Source organism: Solanum stenotomum, chromosome 9, assembly GCF_019186545.1.
Source record: "Solanum stenotomum isolate F172 chromosome 9, ASM1918654v1, whole genome shotgun sequence".
Taxonomy (NCBI): domain Eukaryota; kingdom Viridiplantae; phylum Streptophyta; class Magnoliopsida; order Solanales; family Solanaceae; genus Solanum; species Solanum stenotomum.
The window spans coordinates 19,256,349-19,278,059 of record NC_064290.1 but is presented as its reverse complement, the minus strand read 5'-3'; the positions used below and the strand labels follow the sequence as shown (position 1 = coordinate 19,278,059).

Genomic DNA, 21,711 nt, shown 5'->3' with positions numbered 1-21,711 from the left:
TCTTAACATGAAGCAAGAATAAGACTATTATGCCTTAAGAAATACAACTTCTAGCTTTCAAGCCTAGCAACACCTCTAAACCACACCCTTATTTATGAATACCACACCTCATTAGCTGCAACTCATAACTCCTACAAGGATTTATGACTACTCTTACCAAGGTCTAAGTTAGATTGTCTGCTCTTATTGTGTTCAAGCTTAATCTCTAAATCACAAGATGTTAAACATGAGATGTTTATACTTATCTAAACCACAAGATTCAGGTTCTATACCTCTTTAGGGAATCTCATCCTAAGAATACTTCTCTTTATAGTTGCCTTGAACCAACCTTGAGCCCATAACAAGAAATATCTAGTGCATCATGCATTAATTCACACGCTACTAACACCACATTCAAGCCTAGTACTATAATCACTCCATGAACTCCTACTAACTAACCCTTATAAGAATTTCTCATTCTCTTGTCACTTCTACCAACTTAACCTTCATGCATTATTACCTGGAAACTGACTTATTACTCATCGTTAAACCTTTTCTCCTTCTTCCTCCACATTTATAACCTTAGATGGAATAAACACACCATCACTATCACAATAAGAAATAGCAATCCTCTTCTCTATACTTTACACAATTACGATCAACAACACCACTCTCAAAACTAAAAAAGATTACTTAAAGAGTTCTAGGGCAAAAGATCATAAACACGATTCATTCGAGATATTTTATATAAGAATATGCATGACATAACATTATGTTGCTAGCCATTAAGAGTAAATTATGAATTTGTGAGACTGAACATACTATGAGACATGAGTGCTTATATGAATAAGTTCATATCATGAGGCTGATAGTCATAACTTTATGGATAAGATTGAGACCAATGGGCTAAAGTCTTTGCCCCTCATTCTGTGAACTAAGGATAGAAATGTATCTCTTTGAAGTGTATGAGCATAGGTCATAGGCACAATTTTGATATTAGGAATATCAACAATATGTTGTAACGACTGATTTTTGAGGAATACGCTAGAGAATGAATGAATCGATATGTCACTCTAACTCTTTTTGAACACATCACTATCTGATTTTCAACACTTGACTTTGTTTCTCATCTTATCATATCCCCCTTAGGTCTCAAACTGATACTTTATAGTTATGGATCTATTCCATCTTTTCTAAACTAGTCTATATTCAATTTACTCTAATACTCGGAAAAATTCAAATCTCATCTCTATAGAGTTTTCCATGTGCAAATACTAAGATTCCTTCTAGAGCTTCTTTCTAAGATGCTTCTTTTAACCTATTCACATTGGCTTATAAACCCACTTAATCTAACCTTAATAGTATGACTTCTCCTTCTTAGCCCACTAATATTGTCCTTCTAAGTTCATATCAATCTAACCGGAGAAAACTTGAACTATGCTTGAAAGGCCATCATTGGCTATATATAGTTCCTTCGACGAAACTATAAAAGGTAATAAATAAAACTCAAATCAGTCAACTCTACATTGATAACTCAAATATTCTATCTAGGCACATATTGAAAGTCATAAGCTTTATTAGAATCTCGTCTGAATACATACGATCTCAGGTGCACCCCTTAATGCTCTTGATAATCTAATGACTTAATCACACTTTATTGCTCTCATCTTTAAGTTAGAATCCCACACTTGTACCACTCACATTAATTGCAACTAGCATCTTAATTCCCCGCCTACTCTATGTCAAATCTACCAGATCTCTCAAAATCAACTTTATCACCCTCATATTATCATCTTATTTTTTTTTATCATGACACCCATCTCAAATTCAAGCTTAGTGTCTAGTACTAAATATGGATATCAATATATTTTCTCACATACTATACTTACTTATGACTTCTAGATAAAATTAAGAAACACTCGCCCACCAAGACCTCATGACAAGTAGTCAATCTTTATCTTTCAGTTCTACATACTTACAATTTACCGTCACATTCCATTTCACAAATTAAGTACTATTTACTCATTCACTATACATAATTACTTAATTAGTTCTACAAATCATAGACTCTACCTAAGAAAAAGTTATAAGCCTATCGTAGATCTCTTACCTCATGAATACTCCTCCACTTCTATTCAACACTTATACTTGATTGTTACTAACACATTGACACATCATCATAAATTCCTTTCTAGTTAAAGTATACTCTAACTCATCCATACTAGTAACTCTTACTCTATCTTTTATCATGAAATCTACACAAAATTATTATTCCTTTGTCTACTCATAAAGGAAAAATCCTCATTAATAACTCACTAGGGGCATGAATAAAATAGTATAATTTGCCTCATCACTATCTCCCTTTCTTAGATTACTGAACCTCTGCATGCATTCTTCTAACCTTGGGTACTTTTACTACTACTACTTATAACCTCGTACTCATATTATCTTTTCGGGTGCAAATACTACCCAAGCTCTACAACAAACCTTCTCATAAGGGTCTCAATTGAAACAAGGTTTAGCGAAGAGAGTACATCTCGCTTTTAGCTTTAACGCATGGTTCACATGAATATAAGTGCATTCTTTCAAAACTCAACACTTAAACTCACTCATGGGCTTCTCTCAAGCCCCTCTTCAGTCTCATGACTTTCTCAAGATTTTTGCTCAGAGTAACTCATCGATAAGGATATGGCTTTGATTTTTCAACTACCTTAAGTATGAGAGGTAGTCGAATGGATATGAGAAAAGAACGAGTTAGAAAAACTTCCTTATGACATAACTCTACTGCACGATATAGAGTATGAAAGAAGGAAACCTTTTCTTAAATATATGTAGCCCCTCATTTAAAGAAGTGGGGCCCTCACAACCATAAATAAGATCCTACTGACACGGCTTCATAGACACCCTATGACACTTGAACTCTATGCTCTAGGATAAAGTTTGCCACGACCTAGACCTACACCCTGGATGTGGCTGGCACTCGAGAACCATTGTTGGTCCCAAGTGAACCCTCATCCTGGCTGACTACAATCGGAAGACTAACTCAAGCATACATAATCATCAAATTGAAATAAACATTTTTAAAAACAGTGTAATAAATCTCAAAACTCTTTAAATATATTGAGTGTGAAACATTAGTTTTAAATAAAACATCTTAAACTATAAGACTCTCCAAAACATTCTATCTATGAAGCCTCTACTATAAAAAAATATGAGTGTTGGGAAAAGACCCACGACTCCTTAAAAGAACTACTACTAGCAACTCATAAAACTGGAGTCCTCCGAAAGCAAGGAAACCTCACTCAAAAGTTGACGAGCGGATGAAGTGATCTTAACAAACTCTTGTTGAGGTACCTAAGAACCTCTATATGCATCCTTAAAAGATGTAGGTCGCATGACATCAGTACATTGAATGTACGAGTATGTAATATAGCTGAATAAAAAATAATTGAATGAAAGGACTATTATAAATATAAATATATACTCGACTAAATGTAAAGAAATAAAGAAGTGAAATCGTTAAAACTTTACAAAGATACTTACTCATCTCAGAACTCAACATATTAAGTGATATAATAAAAATACTCTTTTAACTCTATTTGGGAGATTCTCTAACCGACAATCATCACTATGAGCTACGTGATGATACAATGTCTCGTCCACACTACCAGAACTGTCATATACCTTGTCAGGGTATAGAACACCTCAACTAAGTGGATCCATTATTAAGCTCTGCCCGAAGGCACTTAGGATTCATCTAAAAAGTATGATCTTGCACCCATGTTGGCATACATTGTTTATGAGGAATGTGAGTTGTCTGAACACATCCCCATATTGGTGCTCAATACTACTCCCAATAATATATATACTCATTCTAAATGTTTAAAAACAAGCTCTTCCTCTGGTTTGAGATAATTGCTCAAACTATCCTCCTAAAAGAGATAATTGCTCTTGAAATATCTTTGAACTCATAACTCATTTAGAAATCAAAGTTTCTCTTTTATCGATGTAAAAACTGATACCTTTGGGAATACTTAGTTCCCTTATACTCTTACTCAATTCATACTTGAAAACTCTTTCTCAAAAATACATCAACATCATATTGTGATATGATCATTGATGACTCGGGAAGTCATACTGCATAAACATTGATGGCATAACTAGATACCATACTGCTTAAACATTGATGACATACTCGATTGTCATACTAATCATTTTTAGAAACTCTTTCTCAAAACTCATCTTTAATTCATCAAATACTCAATTTAAAACTCAAGTGTTGGCTTTAAAAAGCTTCTCAATATTTATAAGTCAATTCATAGGGTTCATATGGAATTATGGACATGATCGACTCAACTCATGGATCTTAATAGCAATATGGAAACTCGATACTCAATGATACTACTCATCTCAAATAAATACTCAATTCATAGGGTTTATGCTAAAATATAGACATGAACGAATCAACTCAAGAATCTACTGCATTTCATATAGCAATTCCATAATTAGGAATAGAATTTCAAAAAGAATCCGAAACTCAAGAACTCAAAATCAAATCATCTCAAGAATACTCAAATCTAGGGATAGAATCCTAGATTACTCTTTTACTCATTTGAAACTAGATGTAAGGCGTGAGGACGAACCAGTCCAACACTATGATAGCCTTATATATATGGAAGAACAAGGTTCTGGAAGAATATTGAATAAAAACTTTATTAGAAGCCTTGAAACCCTAGATTGAAGGTAAACAATAAAGAAAACCTTTCTTGAGATTCTTGAATTAGTTTCTTGAAATCTCTTGAAGAAGAATCTTGAAAAAGATTGAAAATATCTTGAATGGAGTCTTTTACTTTGATTTTTCCTTAGGGTTTTGCCTAAGGGTTTGAGAGAGAAGAGAATGATGGATTAAGAGATAAACATCTGATTGTTTTGGGTTTTTAATTAGTCAAGAAATTTGTTTAGGGTTTTCTTAGAGATAAAAAGACAAAGACGATCCTTTTTAAAGTTTCCCCGTTGGCTAATTCGTCACTGCACTGTATCATGTTACTAATATGGTCATAACTTTTTACTCAAAACTCAGATCAAATACCTTTAATTTGATAGGTTATGAGCCACGTAACTCTATATATTCTAAGTGACATAGTCGTTTGAAGTTGACCTAAAGAGAATCTTACATCAAAACTTAATCGGTAAGGAAACTTTCAACTCAAGTTTGTGCTAGAAGTTTCTAGTGACCTTAATTAATATCCAAAATCATTCCCTCACTAAAGAATTTACCTTTACACATATGGTCAATTTAAGAATCACCCGATATGACCCTACATGTAAATGAAGAATAGTTCAGATCTTAACTTAGAAATTTTTGGGGTGTTACAAGATGTGGATGAGAAAATGTATCGTGGAATGGTCGGATCACTACTCTATCTCACCGCAAGTCAACCAAATATCATGTATAGTGTATGAAAGTGTGCACGCTTTCAATCTGCTCCAAAGGAATCACATCTCACTACAGTAAAAAGAATTATTGACTATTTGATTGGAACTATTGAATTAGGGCTATGGTATCCTCACTCTTCTCACTTTGATCTAATTGGATACTCAGACACTGATTTTGCAAGTGATCAAATTGATTGCAAAAGTCCCAGTGGAACTTGTCAAATTTTAGGACAATCTTTGATCTCATGGCACAACAAAAACTAAACCTCTATTACACTCTCTACTACTGAATCTTAATATCTAGCAGTGGAAAGTTGTGGTACTCAATTATTATGGATGATGCATCAATTACTTGATTATGATCTCTCTTATGAAGCAGTTCCTATCTTTTGCGATAATATCAGTGCCATTTGTCTTTCTAAATAATGTGAATCATTCTAGAGCTAAGCATATTGATATCAAGCATCATTTTATTAGAGATAATGTTGAAAATGGGGATTTCTCTCTAGAACTCATTGATTCAAAAAATCAGTTAGCTGACATTTTTACAAAACCTCTGCTTGAGGAAAGATTTCGTTTTCTTCAAAATTGCCTTGGTATTACTTGATTTAATTAATGTGACTTTTTCCTTTTATGTGTTAACATTATTTTCTTTTTCAAACTTCCTGCCCTTAATTGTTACATGTATCGCCCTTTCCTCTTCTCCATAACCCCCGTCTTTTCATTTTCTTTCAGACGTCTCCCCTTCATTTCTGACTCTTCCCTATCTTTTTTAAAATCCTTCAATTTTCTCCCCTCTCCTTATTTGTCTCCTCTCTTTGTTTAGTTCTCTCATCCAAAATGCCTAGAACTCACTCCATGGCCTCTCTCAAGAACTCAACTTCTTCAAGCTTCGATGAAGTGAACATCTTATTCCTCTCTTCCGATTCCTCTAATGAATCGCTCGTTTCTCCTACCTTTCCCGTCAAAAGGAAAGCCTCCTCTTCCAAGAAGAAGAATCTAAAGAAACCTCGTCCTAATGCATCAGGATCTCTATCTCCTGAAGACATGCAATGATTTTGGGGAATCGAACATAAAATCAAGTATGACAGCTTCAAAACTCGACCTATCATTCCTGGTTGTGTTATCAATCTCAGTCTATTGAAGGACTCTCAATGTGCGGTAAGTTCGTTTCTCAAGGCTCAAAAACTCTCTTTGTTGTTTAGTCTGTGTGGTCTTGAATTTTTTTGAAGAAGTTGTTCGACTCTTCTACGCAAATCTCTGCATCTCCTCTGACAATGGTGAGGCGGAAACCCTCATTATGGGAAATCATATAATTATCAACGAACTGTTGTTTGAAGATGTGTTTGGTACTAAGTTTGCTAGCGTAATTTCGTATATGGACAGAACTTGGCCTGATGATTTTGAGGTCTCTCTGGAAGGTGCCAAGAGAGTCGTGGCTGAGCCAGACTCTAACTTATCTGATTTTGGGTCTTTGTCTCTTTGTTAACATCGTATTCTGGCACATATTGTTGCCACTACTCTTATTCCCAGGAAAGGATCTCTGAGTAGTATTTCTACTCGAGACACGTTTGTTCTCTACTGTTTACTCAAGAAATACCGCATCAACTGGGCAGTTTGGTTCAAAGAATACATGTTGGAAAGTGTTGAAGACCCTAATGCCTCTGCAAATTTGCCAAATAGGTTACTTGGCTCGCGCATCTTGGTAAATCGTCTTGTGGATCTCTCAATGTTTACACATGTTGTCATTAATGCTACTTATGATTCTCCTACTTTCTCTAGTATGGGGTATGCACAGGTGGAAAATAAATGGGTGAAAAAGGACTCTATTAAAGCAAGAGTTGAAGGTGTCAAACCCATAAAGATCTCTGCGAATTCGGCTGCCCTCCTGATGCAGGACAATGACGAACTCAAAACTCGTATTCTAGCAGTGGAAAGTGGTTTAGAGACTCTTCATGATGTGGCTGAAATTGTATTTCGCCTTCAAAAGGATACGAGCTGTGATGTTGGTAAGTTGCGTATTGCTATGACTGGCATAAAACAGGAAGGGATCTCCACAGTTAACAAGTTTATTCAAGAAGTTGACTCTCTCAAAAGTGGAGTCAGCTCTTCAAACAATGACCTTGTTGTCAGTGTCCAGACCTCTTACTCCAGTCTCTCTTAAAGTGTGGAGCGCTCCTAAAATTCCTACTGTGTAAAGATCATCAACACCCACAAGTAATTTTTGGGTGATCGTTGAATATCTAACCTTGGATCTTTTGTTTTTGTCTACTGCTACTTTTGAACTATCTTTCAACAAAAGGCATGTCCCTACTTCTATCTGCCTTTTGGATTGCTTATTGAGGACTCTTGCTCTGTTTTTATCTGTTGCAACCTTGGTTTGGCCTTATCCTGTGTCTTCCTAATTTTTCTTCTTTTTGATTATGCCAAAGAGGGAGATTTGTTCCCATAATTTTCATAAAGACGGTGGAGCTACAACAAACCATAAAGGCATGGGAGGCTAAAAATTAAACTAGAATCTATAACCACACACTCCAGGGAAAATAGGGAAGCTCCATTATATAAAATTGTGAATTAATTGCCATTATCAAAAAGGGGGAGATTGTTACCCTCATAAAACCAGCTGATTTTTGATAAACGACTCTTAACAAATATTTGTACCCTTCATAGGAAAAAAAATCAAAAAGAAAATAAGTCAAGCCTGTACAAACTGATATCCAACGGAAGATAGGAAAGCCACGATTAGAGGAATTACAAATCAATTCAAGATACCTTCAATCCCAGAAACAGTTTGATTAAGCAAGGACAATCATCAACAATCCTGCCAAGAATCAAGGAAGCTATCACGAGAAGGAAGAGATTCAAATCAAGCCGGGATTGGAGAAGATCATCTCAAGAAGGAAGGAGTGATCATGAACATATCTAATATGGACATGAATCAGTAAATCACCTCAATCAAGGAAGGTTTGATCATGTACATATCTAATATGGACGTGAATCAGCAAATCACTTCAATCAAGGAATCCCTCAATATCCCTGATTGAGAGAAACACCTTTGGGTTTTTCCTTACAAGAGCAAGTAGCCCACCTATCTATATAAACCTCCTTTGGCCATAGTTGTGAAGTACGCACTTCACTTGAACTTGTATTATTGTCTTTTATTGTCTTTCATAATAGCTTTGTATTCTCTTAAGTATACAACTGAAAAAGAAAAGAGAAAGAAAGATCAAAGTGTAGGTTATACAAGTAGAGGTTGTGTCAAAGTAGAAAGATCTTATTTGTATATGAGATAGGGCTCCAAGTCGAACTACTTTGTAAACACCCAAGTTCTGAACAAGATCTTAAGGACGCGCCTTAAACCTAAGGGGACTGGAAGTAGGCACCACTTTGGTGTTCCGGACCAACATAATATTCTCTGAGTCCTTTATTTACTGCATTTACTATTATTGTATACTGTTAAATTAATCTGCAGGTGAGTCGACTAAAGGAATTATTAATTCACCCCCTCCCCCCCCCCTTCAGTTTCACTAAAGACTTTTGTTATGTGGTCGTAGCTATGAATGATTGTTGAACATTGCTTTTATGGATGAATTTGATTATTAAATAAATTATTATTCTTGTATTCTTGATTTAGTATTTTGATACTAGACCACCAATAAAATAAATACATTGTCTACTCTTTGACTCGAATGACGAATAGGTAGATAGAGCAGAAAATATAAGGAGTATGATCTTTATTGCATACCACTTGTTTAGATTTGTGTTCAGTGTTGACACTCACACAAATACCGTGCGTGGTTACGATACAAGATGAAAAATAAATGTTCAACACTTGAGTCTGTCTATTTCCGCTCAATGATGTAGTTAGACGGTCAACTTGGGTAGGTTTGTTAGAGATCGAGAGATCATGATCATAATAACAACCCGGTAAATCAATAATTTGATAACCTTATGAAATCCATGAAAAAGATGTGATGCATGAATTCTTAGTATGTTGTAGCCCTGGAATTGCATCAATCATTGTAAGTTAATCTTATTATTTAATTCTTGCATTCTTTTGTTTACAAATAAAAATTGAATTCTTTTGGCACTCTTGAATAAATATTTAGACTAGTATAATTTAGTAAAATAGTTAATCGATAAATCTTTTAGGTTCGATAATCCGGCTCTTTTAGAGCCATATATTACTTGAGCGACCACATACCCTCATGTGTGCATTCGGAAGCAACAATGAACTATCCAACGACAAAAGAAAAAATAATTCTTTCCTATAAAGATTGTGGCCATGATCAAAACTAAAGCTTATACATATTAATAACTCAAATAAAGCCTAAATCAAATCTTCATTTTCATTCTCTTATTAGTAGTACTTGTTCAATAAATTTCTATGATATTTGCTAACACCATATTTTAACATAATGTCAGAACACGTCTCGTATTTTGTATTAAACGTCTTATAATTGTTGATTTCACTGGGACAATTTTTCTTTGGGGAGAACTAATTACATATTTGGAAGACCTAATCGAAAAAAAATATTTAAAAGTCAAACCAACTTTTTAAAAAAAAAACTAAGAAAAATCGAGACCGCTTTATTTGATTTGATTTGATTTACATATTTTTTTAAAAATAGTTGGTTTAACTTGATAAATGAAAATTTTGAACCAAAACAAATATACGTACCACCCCTAGTTATAAATTCATAATAGACTATTACACCATTCAACAACCCAAGCGACAAATTATTTATAAACACAAAATTATTATTTCACTTAATTTTTAAGTGTGTTAAGTTTATTTTAAAATTTTAAATAACTTATTTGAAAAAATAAAATAAAATGGGGGATTGTCTTGACATTTTATGTATACAAGTGTGATCATGCCTAAACAATGTTTTTGTCTAAGCACATCCTTAATCTGGTGTTTCTACTCCGCAAAGGGGTGCAAGCTCTTTCTTTTTTATTTAATCATCTGAGTTTATCTGGTGTTTCTACACCGCAAAGGGGTGCAAGCTCTTTCTTTTTTATTTAATCATCTGAGTTTATAACTCACTGACTCGACTAATCAAAATTTGCACTATGTAAAACCTGTTAAAAACCTGTGAAAAGAGGAAACGCTCCCTACCAAAAATTTCTCTATTCTCAAAACTCGAAGTGCTCATTTCTTGTCTCCCTACAATATCCAAATTCCAGAAATTTATCTACCAATATGATAATCTTGATGAGCTCATAAGTATAGATTCACCAATTCGATGAATAGTCTCTTCTAATGTTAGTTCTATGTTCTTACAGTAATATATGAAGAAAATAAATGGTCATCTAATTTTCACCAATTTGGTCCAAAGTGTTGCTTTAGGAAACTGAGATATAAATGACAGTTTATGAGATATATGATTTTTCTTGTCTTAATGGGTGTCCTAAAAACCTTAAAACAACACTTATTTTAGACTGTTTCATTTTTGCTGGCAATAGTTACTACACAGTGATACTTTCATCAGCTATTCATATGTACACCTCACTTCACTAAAAAAAAACTCTAATATTTGTTAGTAGTAATTCCTCCCCAAGCTGAGGATACAGGGCTAAATTTCATTTTTTTGAAGTGAAACTCATATAGCTTGCTGCAAGTAAGTGGTGACCAAGTTTTTTTCAGAGAAAAAGTTGGGTTTCCTAACCATAACATCTCACTGACAACTTTCTTTGCAGGCAATTTTTTCCTGTCTTGACTGATTCATCTAACAATGTCCCAAAGTTAAATAAGCTGCATTGGCAGTCCCTTCTGAACTCCTCTGCACTGGAATGTGCACAAATGACTACCAAATTGTGATACAATATCCACTATTCCTCCGTAACCAGCTACTGCTGTGACCTGAAAGTTATGTACAGGTGGAACTATGTTTGAGTTATGATAACCGATAACGATAATTAAACATTGTAATATCCTTCCTGCCACAATGGCGATTCAACTTCAGTTTTGGTGTATATAGCATTTCTGGTTTTTTATATAAAAAAGAAAAGTAGAATTACAAATCTACCTAAAAAAAAGTAGATCACACTAAATATAAAGTGTTTGGTATCAGCAAACTAAATAAAAGTAGTCTCTTACCCCTGAAGGATGTGCAGAAATGGAAAACAACGACTGAGGAGCACATGGTATCTGTGAAATAATATCTCCATTCAGGTCAAAGCGACTAAGAAGTGGCTCTGCTCCAACTGCTAAAACCTGACAGGAAAATTAAAGCACCTTAGGAAAAAAGGAACTGGAAATATCCTAAAAGCATTTGCTGGAATTGGTTACTCCCACTAGAATGGTGGATTGAAGACTGCAATCAACTAGATTGACCTTGTTAAGTCCACAGGCACAAAAAGAGAGGGCAGCATATATGCAAAAGGGATAAATTAAGCACAGAAGATTATACCATAATTCTGGCATGACAAACAACACAAGTGTAAATAGTTCAAGGAGTTAACATATTTAGAAGACTAGAGCTTGTTGAGATAAAATATAATTTAGTAAATTGAGTGTACTCAGCTTCAGTTTTTAGATGAGATTGATCACACGTTTCAACATAGTATCAGAGCAGACAGAAGTTTAGAGTTTGAGTCTCACTGCCACCCACTATCAAAAAAATAATAATTCAGATGCTTGGGTCATAAAACAAAATCAAGCCCACATGTGAGGGACTGCACCGAGATATAATATAATTAAGTAATGAAATGTATGCTCTCTCTAACAATTTAAGTTTTTCGATGAGATAGTCATCCACTTCAAAATACTCAAAGCTCTTAGCTGTCACCAATAGCTTTACTTATCTAGAGTGTTCTCATATATATACGTATATTGCCACTTCAATGCAACTCTCTTTCACACAATTCTAGTGCACCGAAGAATTGTTGTTATTATCTTCTCCCCCACCCCCTTCCTAAAGGAATTTAATTTGTATTTTCTTGATAAGTTTATTTTCTTTTCCCTTTACCTTTTGGTTGGTAGCTGGCCATGCAAAGGTGAGGGATGAGTTGCACCTTTACCCTCCTTCAACTAGTAGTACACTTCAGTTCTAAACTAGTTGGGATCAATTATATGAATCGTATGTACACATTCTGCTCAATTTTTGGTCCTTTTCATTCCATAACTTCATTAATTGTCCTTTGAGACAAAAGTAGCCTCAATTCTCTGAATCTCACATATATTGATCTACAAATATCTGACCAAACTAAAACTTCTGGAGAACACCAGACTAACGTAAGTATAGCAACTTCCTCCCATAGTAACTCCTCAACTTTGTTGAATCTCCATTTTAGTATTATGCATTAACATCTTCACCTGTTAAGCCAATTTCTTAAAAGACTTAACCTAGATATCTGAATTGTTTGGATTTTGGCACCATAATTTCATCTGGATTCACCCCAATTTCATTATTATGCAAACTGCACTTGTACTACACATTTTTTCCTACTTCTACTTATCTTACCCAACTCTTCAGAGTATTTTTCCATAGTTCATGTTGTTGGTCGATCCCCGCACTAGTTTCATCATTTAACATCTGCTTGTTGCATACACCAAGAAAATCTATCTTGTATATCAGTTGTTAGATCATCCATAATTTGGGTAAATGTGTACGGGCTCTCAAGGATGATCCTTAGTATAAACCCATGGTTATGAGAAGTTTCTCATCTCACTTGTGATGGATTCTTTGTAAATATCCTTTATAAAGAGGATGTATTTAAAAAGGAATTCCTTTTTGTTTTATTACCCACCGGAAGACATCTTTGCATTCTATTGTACGCAGGGACGAAGCCAAGTAGCGCTTTATAAATGGCTAAAATTATTTTTTAAGTGTATATATATTAGAAGTTGAACCCCCATCAACTTCTTATTGAAAAGATACTTAATACTATGACATTGCTTTGCACAAAAGTAGATAGCCTGGATAAAGAGCTACAACAAATGAAAAGTCAGCAGCATGACAATAAATATGCGGAGCTAAGTCAATCGGAAGACTTGAAAATTCCAGAGCTAGAAGGTGACGATGGGAAACACCGAAAAACCCAAACTAATAATTTCTTACATGCAGCTACAGGAAGTACCTCTGCAACAAAGGAAGAAAACAAAACTAGATATGTCAATACAAACATGAACAAAATATTTGAAAAATCATTTATACCAAAAACTCAAAAAGAATCATTATTCCTACCACCTCAGCTTAATATATATAAAGAAAGTCTAGGACAAAACAAAAAGACATATAATCAGAGCCTATATAGAAAATATTCACAAAATACAAACTTTCTTAAACCTAAATCCCAGATCCAAAAATGCAAAAAACCCTAATGAAGACTATATTACCCAAAACCTACAAGGATATAACAAATTGATTGCACAACCAGGAACCAACACTAATCTAGTAGGAACTTGCTATCACTATGGATTACTAAGTACCGTATATACCGTAACAGGAGACGAGATATCAACAATCCCAGAGCTACACAAAGCATTATAAGAGGATCACTAAAGGAAACACTATTTTATATAAAATTTTATTCAGCACCAACCGAGATATTGTATGACGAAATCAAACCTATTATACAAGTGATAAAAATTGGATTGACAAGAGAGATGATAATACCAGAAAAGATAGAAAAGCAAGAGGAAATACAAAAGATAGAGATACCAGGATTCTATGCAAGAAAAAGAGTTATTGGGATAACTACAATATTAAATGAATTATCAACTAATTATTTAAGTGGAAATTCAGTATGGAGTTATTACGCCAGAGAACAAACCATGATATATTCAAATTCTAGAGAAACCAGAGAAGCAGATATGGAAGAAATACGTCAGTGGATATTAAGTCTACTAAAACCTAAACAACAACCAACTACAAGAGCTATACGACGAAGTTTTATTTCACCAGAGATAATGACAAATTATTGCAGAACTATTGGACACAAATACCCAGACCATCAATGCTCAAAATGTTATGGTGAAGATAATGTAATTCCAGCTGTCAACCTAGAATAAAGAAGATCGACAAGATAAAGAAACAAGATAAAAAGCAGCAAAAGAAAAGTTTTTTGTCCTATTATAAAAATAAACTTAGTGGAAGACTTTATGTAAAGTAATAAGTAACGTGTATATTATTAGAAATGTAAAGTAACTATAGTTTATGTAAAGTAACAATAGTATAGATTAAAGTAACTATAGTTTATGTAAAACAACTATAGTATAGATTAAATTAACTATAGTAGAGTTACTTATAGTTGTATATATAGTAGAGCCAGAAGGCAACAAAAGGCAAGACTTTCTCGACAGAAAGCAAAGCCTCTTGTATACAAAATAATCTCTCAATAAAAATCTAAATTGCAAGCTAAGCTATGGATCAAAATATTGCAGATACTACACAAGTACATATATTCATGATTATGCATAGCTAAACCTATTAATTCCTGAATATCATAGCATTGATAGAATAAGTTTATATTAGTTATTATATACTAGAATTATTATCAGATGTTTTCTAGTTTGTTAACATGAGGAAAGAAAGGAAAACTTCCAGACTATGTCATCCTAAAGTTGAAACTATAGGCATGAGAAGCCATGAGAGGAGTAAACGTAGTTGAGGCGCTGTTAGGAAGAAAGTACGATGTTAACAATGACAGAAAAACATGTTGAAAATAATCTAGTTTATAGTAATCTAATATGAATAATATTCGTCAAGACTATGATATAAGGGAATTCTATTAAAATTGTTATGTCTTATTTACATGATGAAATGATATTAGCATATAAAACATTAATCCTATACATACTTAAAAATATAAAAGTAATGGATCTAAGAAGGATAATATGGGAAAATATATTTGAACACAATTCACTGGGTTCAATAAGCAATCGATATTTCACATCCATTTAGCATCACCTTAGGATGGCATAGCTCTAAAAGTGTTTCTTTTCACCCTTCCATCACGGTACTACTTCACTATTGGTCACCGTCTATTTGTGTCGAGGGTCTTGATACGTAACTGCTTAAGATAAGCCGATAGGCGAAGAGCTGAAGGATGGAACATGCAAAGTAGATCGTGCACCTGTCATGTGCCCCATTAGTCTTACGATATTGATGATAGTGACGATCTTGATGTTAGTATAGAGTTGAACATGCACCATATCCTACCTAATCATCTCACTTGAATACTTCTTTGGCCTACCTCTACCCCTTCTGAAGCCCACTACAACCTACCTCTCATACCTACTTAATGGGCATCTGAACAACACATCTCCTTGAACCATCTCAGTCTCACTTTACGTATCTTGTCCCCCCATATCCTCAATATTTTCATTCCTAATCTTATTTGTCCTGTGTGTCACACAGCCACTTCAACCTCCTCGTCTCTGCCACTCTCATCTTCTAAACATGAGAGTTTCAGATTGGCCAACACTCTACACCATATAACATAGTCAGTCTAACCACCACCCTATAGAACGTACCTTTAATTATGGGTGGCACATTCTTATCACACAAAATATCAAATGTGAGCCTCCATTTCATCTACTCTGCTCTATAATATGATGTGTGGCATCCTCGTCAATCTCCTCAATTGATCAAAATAACCTCTCCATCTTTTTTTGATCTCACTATTTCATATCAAAATATATTGGAAACCGCTTCAACATATTTAACCTAATTTAAGTTTTACCCTCTTCTTTCTTGATTGCGCTAGTTGTACATTTGTTTCACCCTCTCTAGTACCAATTTTTTTTTTTTGGGGGGGGGGTGGGGCGGTCCCTATTTTATAAGTTAATTCGTTCATAATACATTTTTTCTAAAGGTATTAATCTTATGATTTCTTTTATATTTTCCAATATATATTCTATGTATTGTATGTCGTGAGTTTGTTGGAACGTTCCTATATTTTCTTTTATTAAATTACTTAATAATGTAATATCTATTATACTTTGTTGCCAATATTCTAAGTATTCCTGATTTATCATTAATCTGAATATTGAATTTCTAGATCACTTAAATTAAATTCTAAGACATCATTATTTATTCTATCTATCTCATCTATTTCATACCATATCTGGTTCATTAATCTTCCTCTTCTTCTTCAAATATCTTTTCCCATATTATCCTTCTTAGATCCATTACTTTTATATTTTTAAGTATGTATAGGATTAATGTTTTATATGCTAATATCATTTCATCATTTAATTAAGACATAACAATTTTAATATAATTCCCTTATATCATAGTCTTGACGAATATTATTCATATTAGATTACTATAAGCTAGATTATTTTCAACATGTTTTCCTGTCATTGTTAACATCGTACTTTCTTCCTAACAGCGCCTCAACTACGTTTACTCCTCTCATGGCTTCTCATGCCTATAGTTTCAACTTTAGGATGACATAGTCTGGAAGTTTTCCTTTCTTTCCTCATGTTAACAAACTAGAAAACATCTGATAATAATTCTAGTATATAATAACTAATATAAACTTATTCTATCAACGCTATGATATTCAGGAATTAATAGGTTTAGCTATGCATAATCATGAATATATGTACCTGTTTAGTATCTGTAATATTTTGATCCATAGCTTAGCTTGCAATTTAGATTTTTATTGAGAGAATATTTTGTATACAAGAGGCTTTGCTTTCCGTCGAGAAAGTCTTGCCTTATGTTGCCTTCTGGCTCTACTATATATACAACTATAAGTAACTCTACTATAGTTAATTTAATCTATACTATAGTTGCTTTACATAAACTATAGTTACTTTAATCTATACTATAGTTACTTTACATTTCTACTACTATACACGCTACTTATTACTTTACATAAAGTCTTCCACTATCTTTATTTTTATAATAGGACAAAGAACTTTTCTTTTGCTGCTTTTTATCTTGTTTCTTTATCTTGCCGATCTTCTTTATTCTAGGTTGACAGCTGGAATTACATTATCTTCACCATAACATTTTGAGCATTGATGGTCTGGGTATTTGTGTCCAATAGTTCTGCAATAATTTGTCATTATCTCTGGTGAAATAAAACTTCGTCGTATAGCTCTTGTAGTTGGTTGTTGTTTAGGTTTTAGTAGACTTAATATCCACTGACGTATTTCTTCCATATCTGCTTCTCTGGTTTCTCTAGAATTTGAATATATCATGGTTTGTTCTCTGGCGTAATAACTCCATACTGAATTTTCACTTAAATAATTAGTTGATAATTCATTTAATATTGTAGTTATCCCAATAACTCTTTTTCTTGCATAGAATCCTGGTATCTCTATCTTTTGTATTTCCTCTTGCTTTTCTATCTTTTCTGGTATTATCATCTCTCTTGTCAATCCAATTTTTATCACTTGTATAATAGGTTTGATTTCGTCATACAATATCTCGGTTGGTGTTGAATAAAATTTTATATAAAATAGTGTTTCCTTTAGTGATCCTCTTATAATGCATAAATGCTTTGTGTAGCTCTGGGATTGTTGATATCTCGTCTCCTGTTACGGTATATACGGTACTTAGTAATCCATAGTGATAGCAAGTTCCTACTAGATTAGTGCTGGTTCCTGGTTGTGCAATCAATTTGTTATATCCTTGTAGGTTTTGGGTAATATAGTCTTCATTAGGGTTTTTTGCATTTTTGGATCTGGGATTTAGGTTTAAGAAAGTTTGTATTTTGTGAATATTTTCTATATAGGCTCTGATTATGTCTTTTTGTTTTGTCCTAGACTTTCTTTATATATATTAAGCTGAGGTGGTAGGAATAATGGTTCTTTTTGAGTTTTTGGTATAAATGATTTTTCAAATATTTTGTTCATGTTTGTATTGACATATCTAGTTTTGTTTTCTTCCTTTGTTGCAGAGGTACTTCCTGTAGCTGCATGTAACAAATTATTAGTTTGGGTTTTTCGGTGTTTTCCATCGTCACCTTCTAGCTCTGGAATTTTCAAGTCTTCCGATTGACTTAGCTCCACATATTTATTGTCATGCTGCTGACTTTTCATTTGTTGTAGCTCTTTATCCAGGCTATCTACTTTTGTGCAAAGCAATGTCATAGTATTAAGTATCTTTTCAATAGTATTTTCTCTGTCTAGATTCGTCTGTGTAGCTTTGTCTTGAGATGTAATCTGCAATGACATTTTTGTTAGTACCTATTACTTCTATTGAAAATGTAAAATTATGTATATTTAATACTAGTCTCCGTATTTCTTTAGTTGTTACTGAATCTTGTATCTTCCTTGTGATCCACCATTTTACCTGCGTATTATATGTTCTTACAATAAACTTATTATATACGATATATGGTTCAAAAGCTAATAAACATTTATATAGTGCATATAATTCTTTTCTATTTATTTCCCATTTTATTTCAGGATTTGTAAATGTCCCTGAGTAATATCTACAGTGATGTTCTATTTTTTCTTTATCATATCTATATTTTATTACTCCTCCATAACTTATTTCACTTGCATCTGATTCTACTATGTATATAAATTTTTTGTTTTCATCTGGAAAGTATAATTTAGGTAATTTCTTACGTAATAATTTTATTTTTTGTATTTGGTCTTGGTCTTTCCTGTCAAAATAATATTCTACATCTTTCTTTAGTTTTTTATGCAAAGGTTTAAGATTTTCTGCTAAATTAGGTATATATTCTCTTACCTGATTTACTAATCCCAAAAATGATTGTAACTTCTTTTTCGTATCTATTTGTTCTTCAGAATTTATTATTTTTTGTACTATGTGATTTTGCATTTTTATATCATTCTTATCTATTTGTATTCCTAAAAATTCTATTTGAGTTTTCATTATTTTTGCTTTTTTCCTACTTAAACTTATTCCTGAGTGTGTTATAATATGTATAAATTTTTCTAATAATCGTATATGATCTTCTTTTGTTCGTGAATATAACAATATATCATCTATGTATAGTATACAATTTTCTAATTGGTTGAAATAATTGTCCATGAAATGTTGGTATCTTCCTGGTGCATTTTTATATCCAAAAGGTAGTACGTTCCATTCATAGAATCCTTGTGGTACTGTAAAAGCTATTAATTTTTTAGATTCTTCTTCTAACTTTAGATGATAAAATCCTGATTTACAATCAAATTTGCTAAAATAATTGTATCCTTGTATTTGTCTTACTTTTAATACTTTGTTTGGTATAGGGTAATTATATGTTTTCGTTTTTGCATTTTGATTCCTATAGTCAATAACCATCCGACTTTTACCTCTTTTTTGTTCACTGTGTTTATTTACTATGAATGCTGGACTTGTATATTTGCTATTACTTTCTTGAATATATTTGTTTTCTAATAATTCCTTTATATGCATTTTAAATTCTTTTAAATCCTCAAAATTATATTTTAATGGTTTTTGGGTTATTATACTATTTTCATCAATTAGTTCAATTTTTATCTTTGTTTTGTGTTTTTCCCATCCTTTTAAGGGATCTTCACTATATAACATATCTAATTTTTCTTGAAATTATTTTTAATTTATCTATTGAAAATATTATTAATTCTATATTGTGGTTCTTGAAATTATTTTTAATTTATCTATTGAAAATATTATTAATTCTATATTGTGATGGTGTAGGCTTTCTATTTTTATTATTTACTCTTTTTGCTCCTATCTTTTGCTTACATGGTGTGGTAAACCACTAATGTGTTTTTGTTATTATGTGAGGGTATAATTTTTCTAAAAACGGCATTCTTAAAAGCATATCTTTATTTATAAATTCATAACTATATATAACTTCTATAATTAATATTTTATCCCATATTTGTAACTTTATATTTCTTGCTTTATATGTTATCATACTTCCTTCATTATTAAATCCTGTTACAACTATAGGTGTTTTTAGTTTCTCCCATTTTTCGTCTGGTAGACAATTATGTTTACACATGTTTGCTTCTGCTCCTGTATCTAACATTGGAGTGTAGTATCTATTACAGTAATTTTCTACTATTATTTTCGCAAGTATATAGATTTTCATATTACCCTTTTTATTGTAACCTTTTTATTTTTATAAGTTATAATTAATTGTGTATTTTCTAGGTTATATGGTTTCATTTCTTCCAACCATTTTATTCCTAGAGCAACTTTCACATATAGCAAACGCAAAATTTATATTTGTATGCTATAGCAAACTTTGTATAATTGCGCTCCATAGCAAACATAAATATGTATATTTCGCTATGCATATACAAAAGAAAGCAGTTGTATAATCTACTTTGGTATACATATACAAAAAGATCAATTGTATAAAGTGAGAGAGGCGAGTGAGCGAGCGAGATCTGGGAGAGTGGCGAGTGAAATCTGGGAGAGTGGCGAGTGAGATCTGGGAGAGGGGAGAGAGGAGAACGAAAATATATGTATATATACAATTTTCACACATTTTATACATTTGCGTTTTTGCATAAAGTGAGAGAGGGAAGTGAGAGAGCGAGATCTGGGAGAGTGGCGAGTGAGATCTAGGAGAGGGGAGAGAGGGGAACGAAAATATATGTATATATACAATTTTCTCTCGCTTTATACAAACACAAACACATTTTATACAATTTGCGGTTTTTGTATAAAGTGAGAGGCGAGTGAGAGAGCGAGATCTGAGAGAGTGGCGAGCGAGATCTAGGAGAGGGGAGAGAGGGGAATGAAAATATATGTTTGTATACAATTTTCTCTCGCTTTATACAAACACAAACGCACTTTATACACTTGCTTTTGTATAAAAACCGAGAGAGGCGAGGGAGAGAACGAGAGTAGCGAGCGAGATTCACCAGGAGAGAGGTTAAATAGCAATAGTTTGCTATGGGGTACAATTAAATCAAACTATATTTATAGCATTTAATTTGAATTAATAGTTTGCTATTATATACAATTTTCCCTTATTCCTAATGTTATATTATCTCCTTGGTATATTTTAAATTTTATTAATATAATTATTCCCCCTATTATAACTTCTTTTTGGGCTGTTTCTTCTATATATGACAGTTCTTTTGGTAATTCTGGGCATACCTGTTCTTTAATAGTTATTTCTTCTTCTGATACTAGTTCTCTTGATATATAATTTTCTTCCTGTCCAGTATTTATTATGATAATATGCTTTCTTTGTTCTATTATTCCAGTTATATAGTAGTGATATGGTTCAATTTCTTTTATCATTTGATATTCTACTGATTTTCTTGAGAGTTGAGATGTATTAACATCTTTATCTATGTTTTTTATTCTTTTTGATGTACTTATTCTGTCACTTACTATTTCTAAATCTTCTTCTATATTTATTTCTTTG

General features: G+C 32.9%; 1 protein-coding gene across 1 annotated transcript in view; it reads right to left on the bottom strand.

Moving 5' to 3' along the window:
• Window positions 1-10,847: 10,847 nt before the first annotated feature.
• LOC125875969 (THO complex subunit 6) overlaps window positions 10,848-21,711 on the bottom strand; it is a 32,140-nt gene continuing 21,276 nt past the window's right edge. The window contains exons 12-13 of the mRNA XM_049557051.1: window positions 11,519-11,635; window positions 10,848-11,281 (exon numbers count right to left, since the gene is read on the bottom strand). Of these exons, the coding sequence (XP_049413008.1) occupies window positions 11,165-11,281; window positions 11,519-11,635 (234 nt within the window). The 3' untranslated portion in view covers window positions 10,848-11,164. The remainder of the gene's footprint in view (window positions 11,282-11,518; window positions 11,636-21,711) is intronic.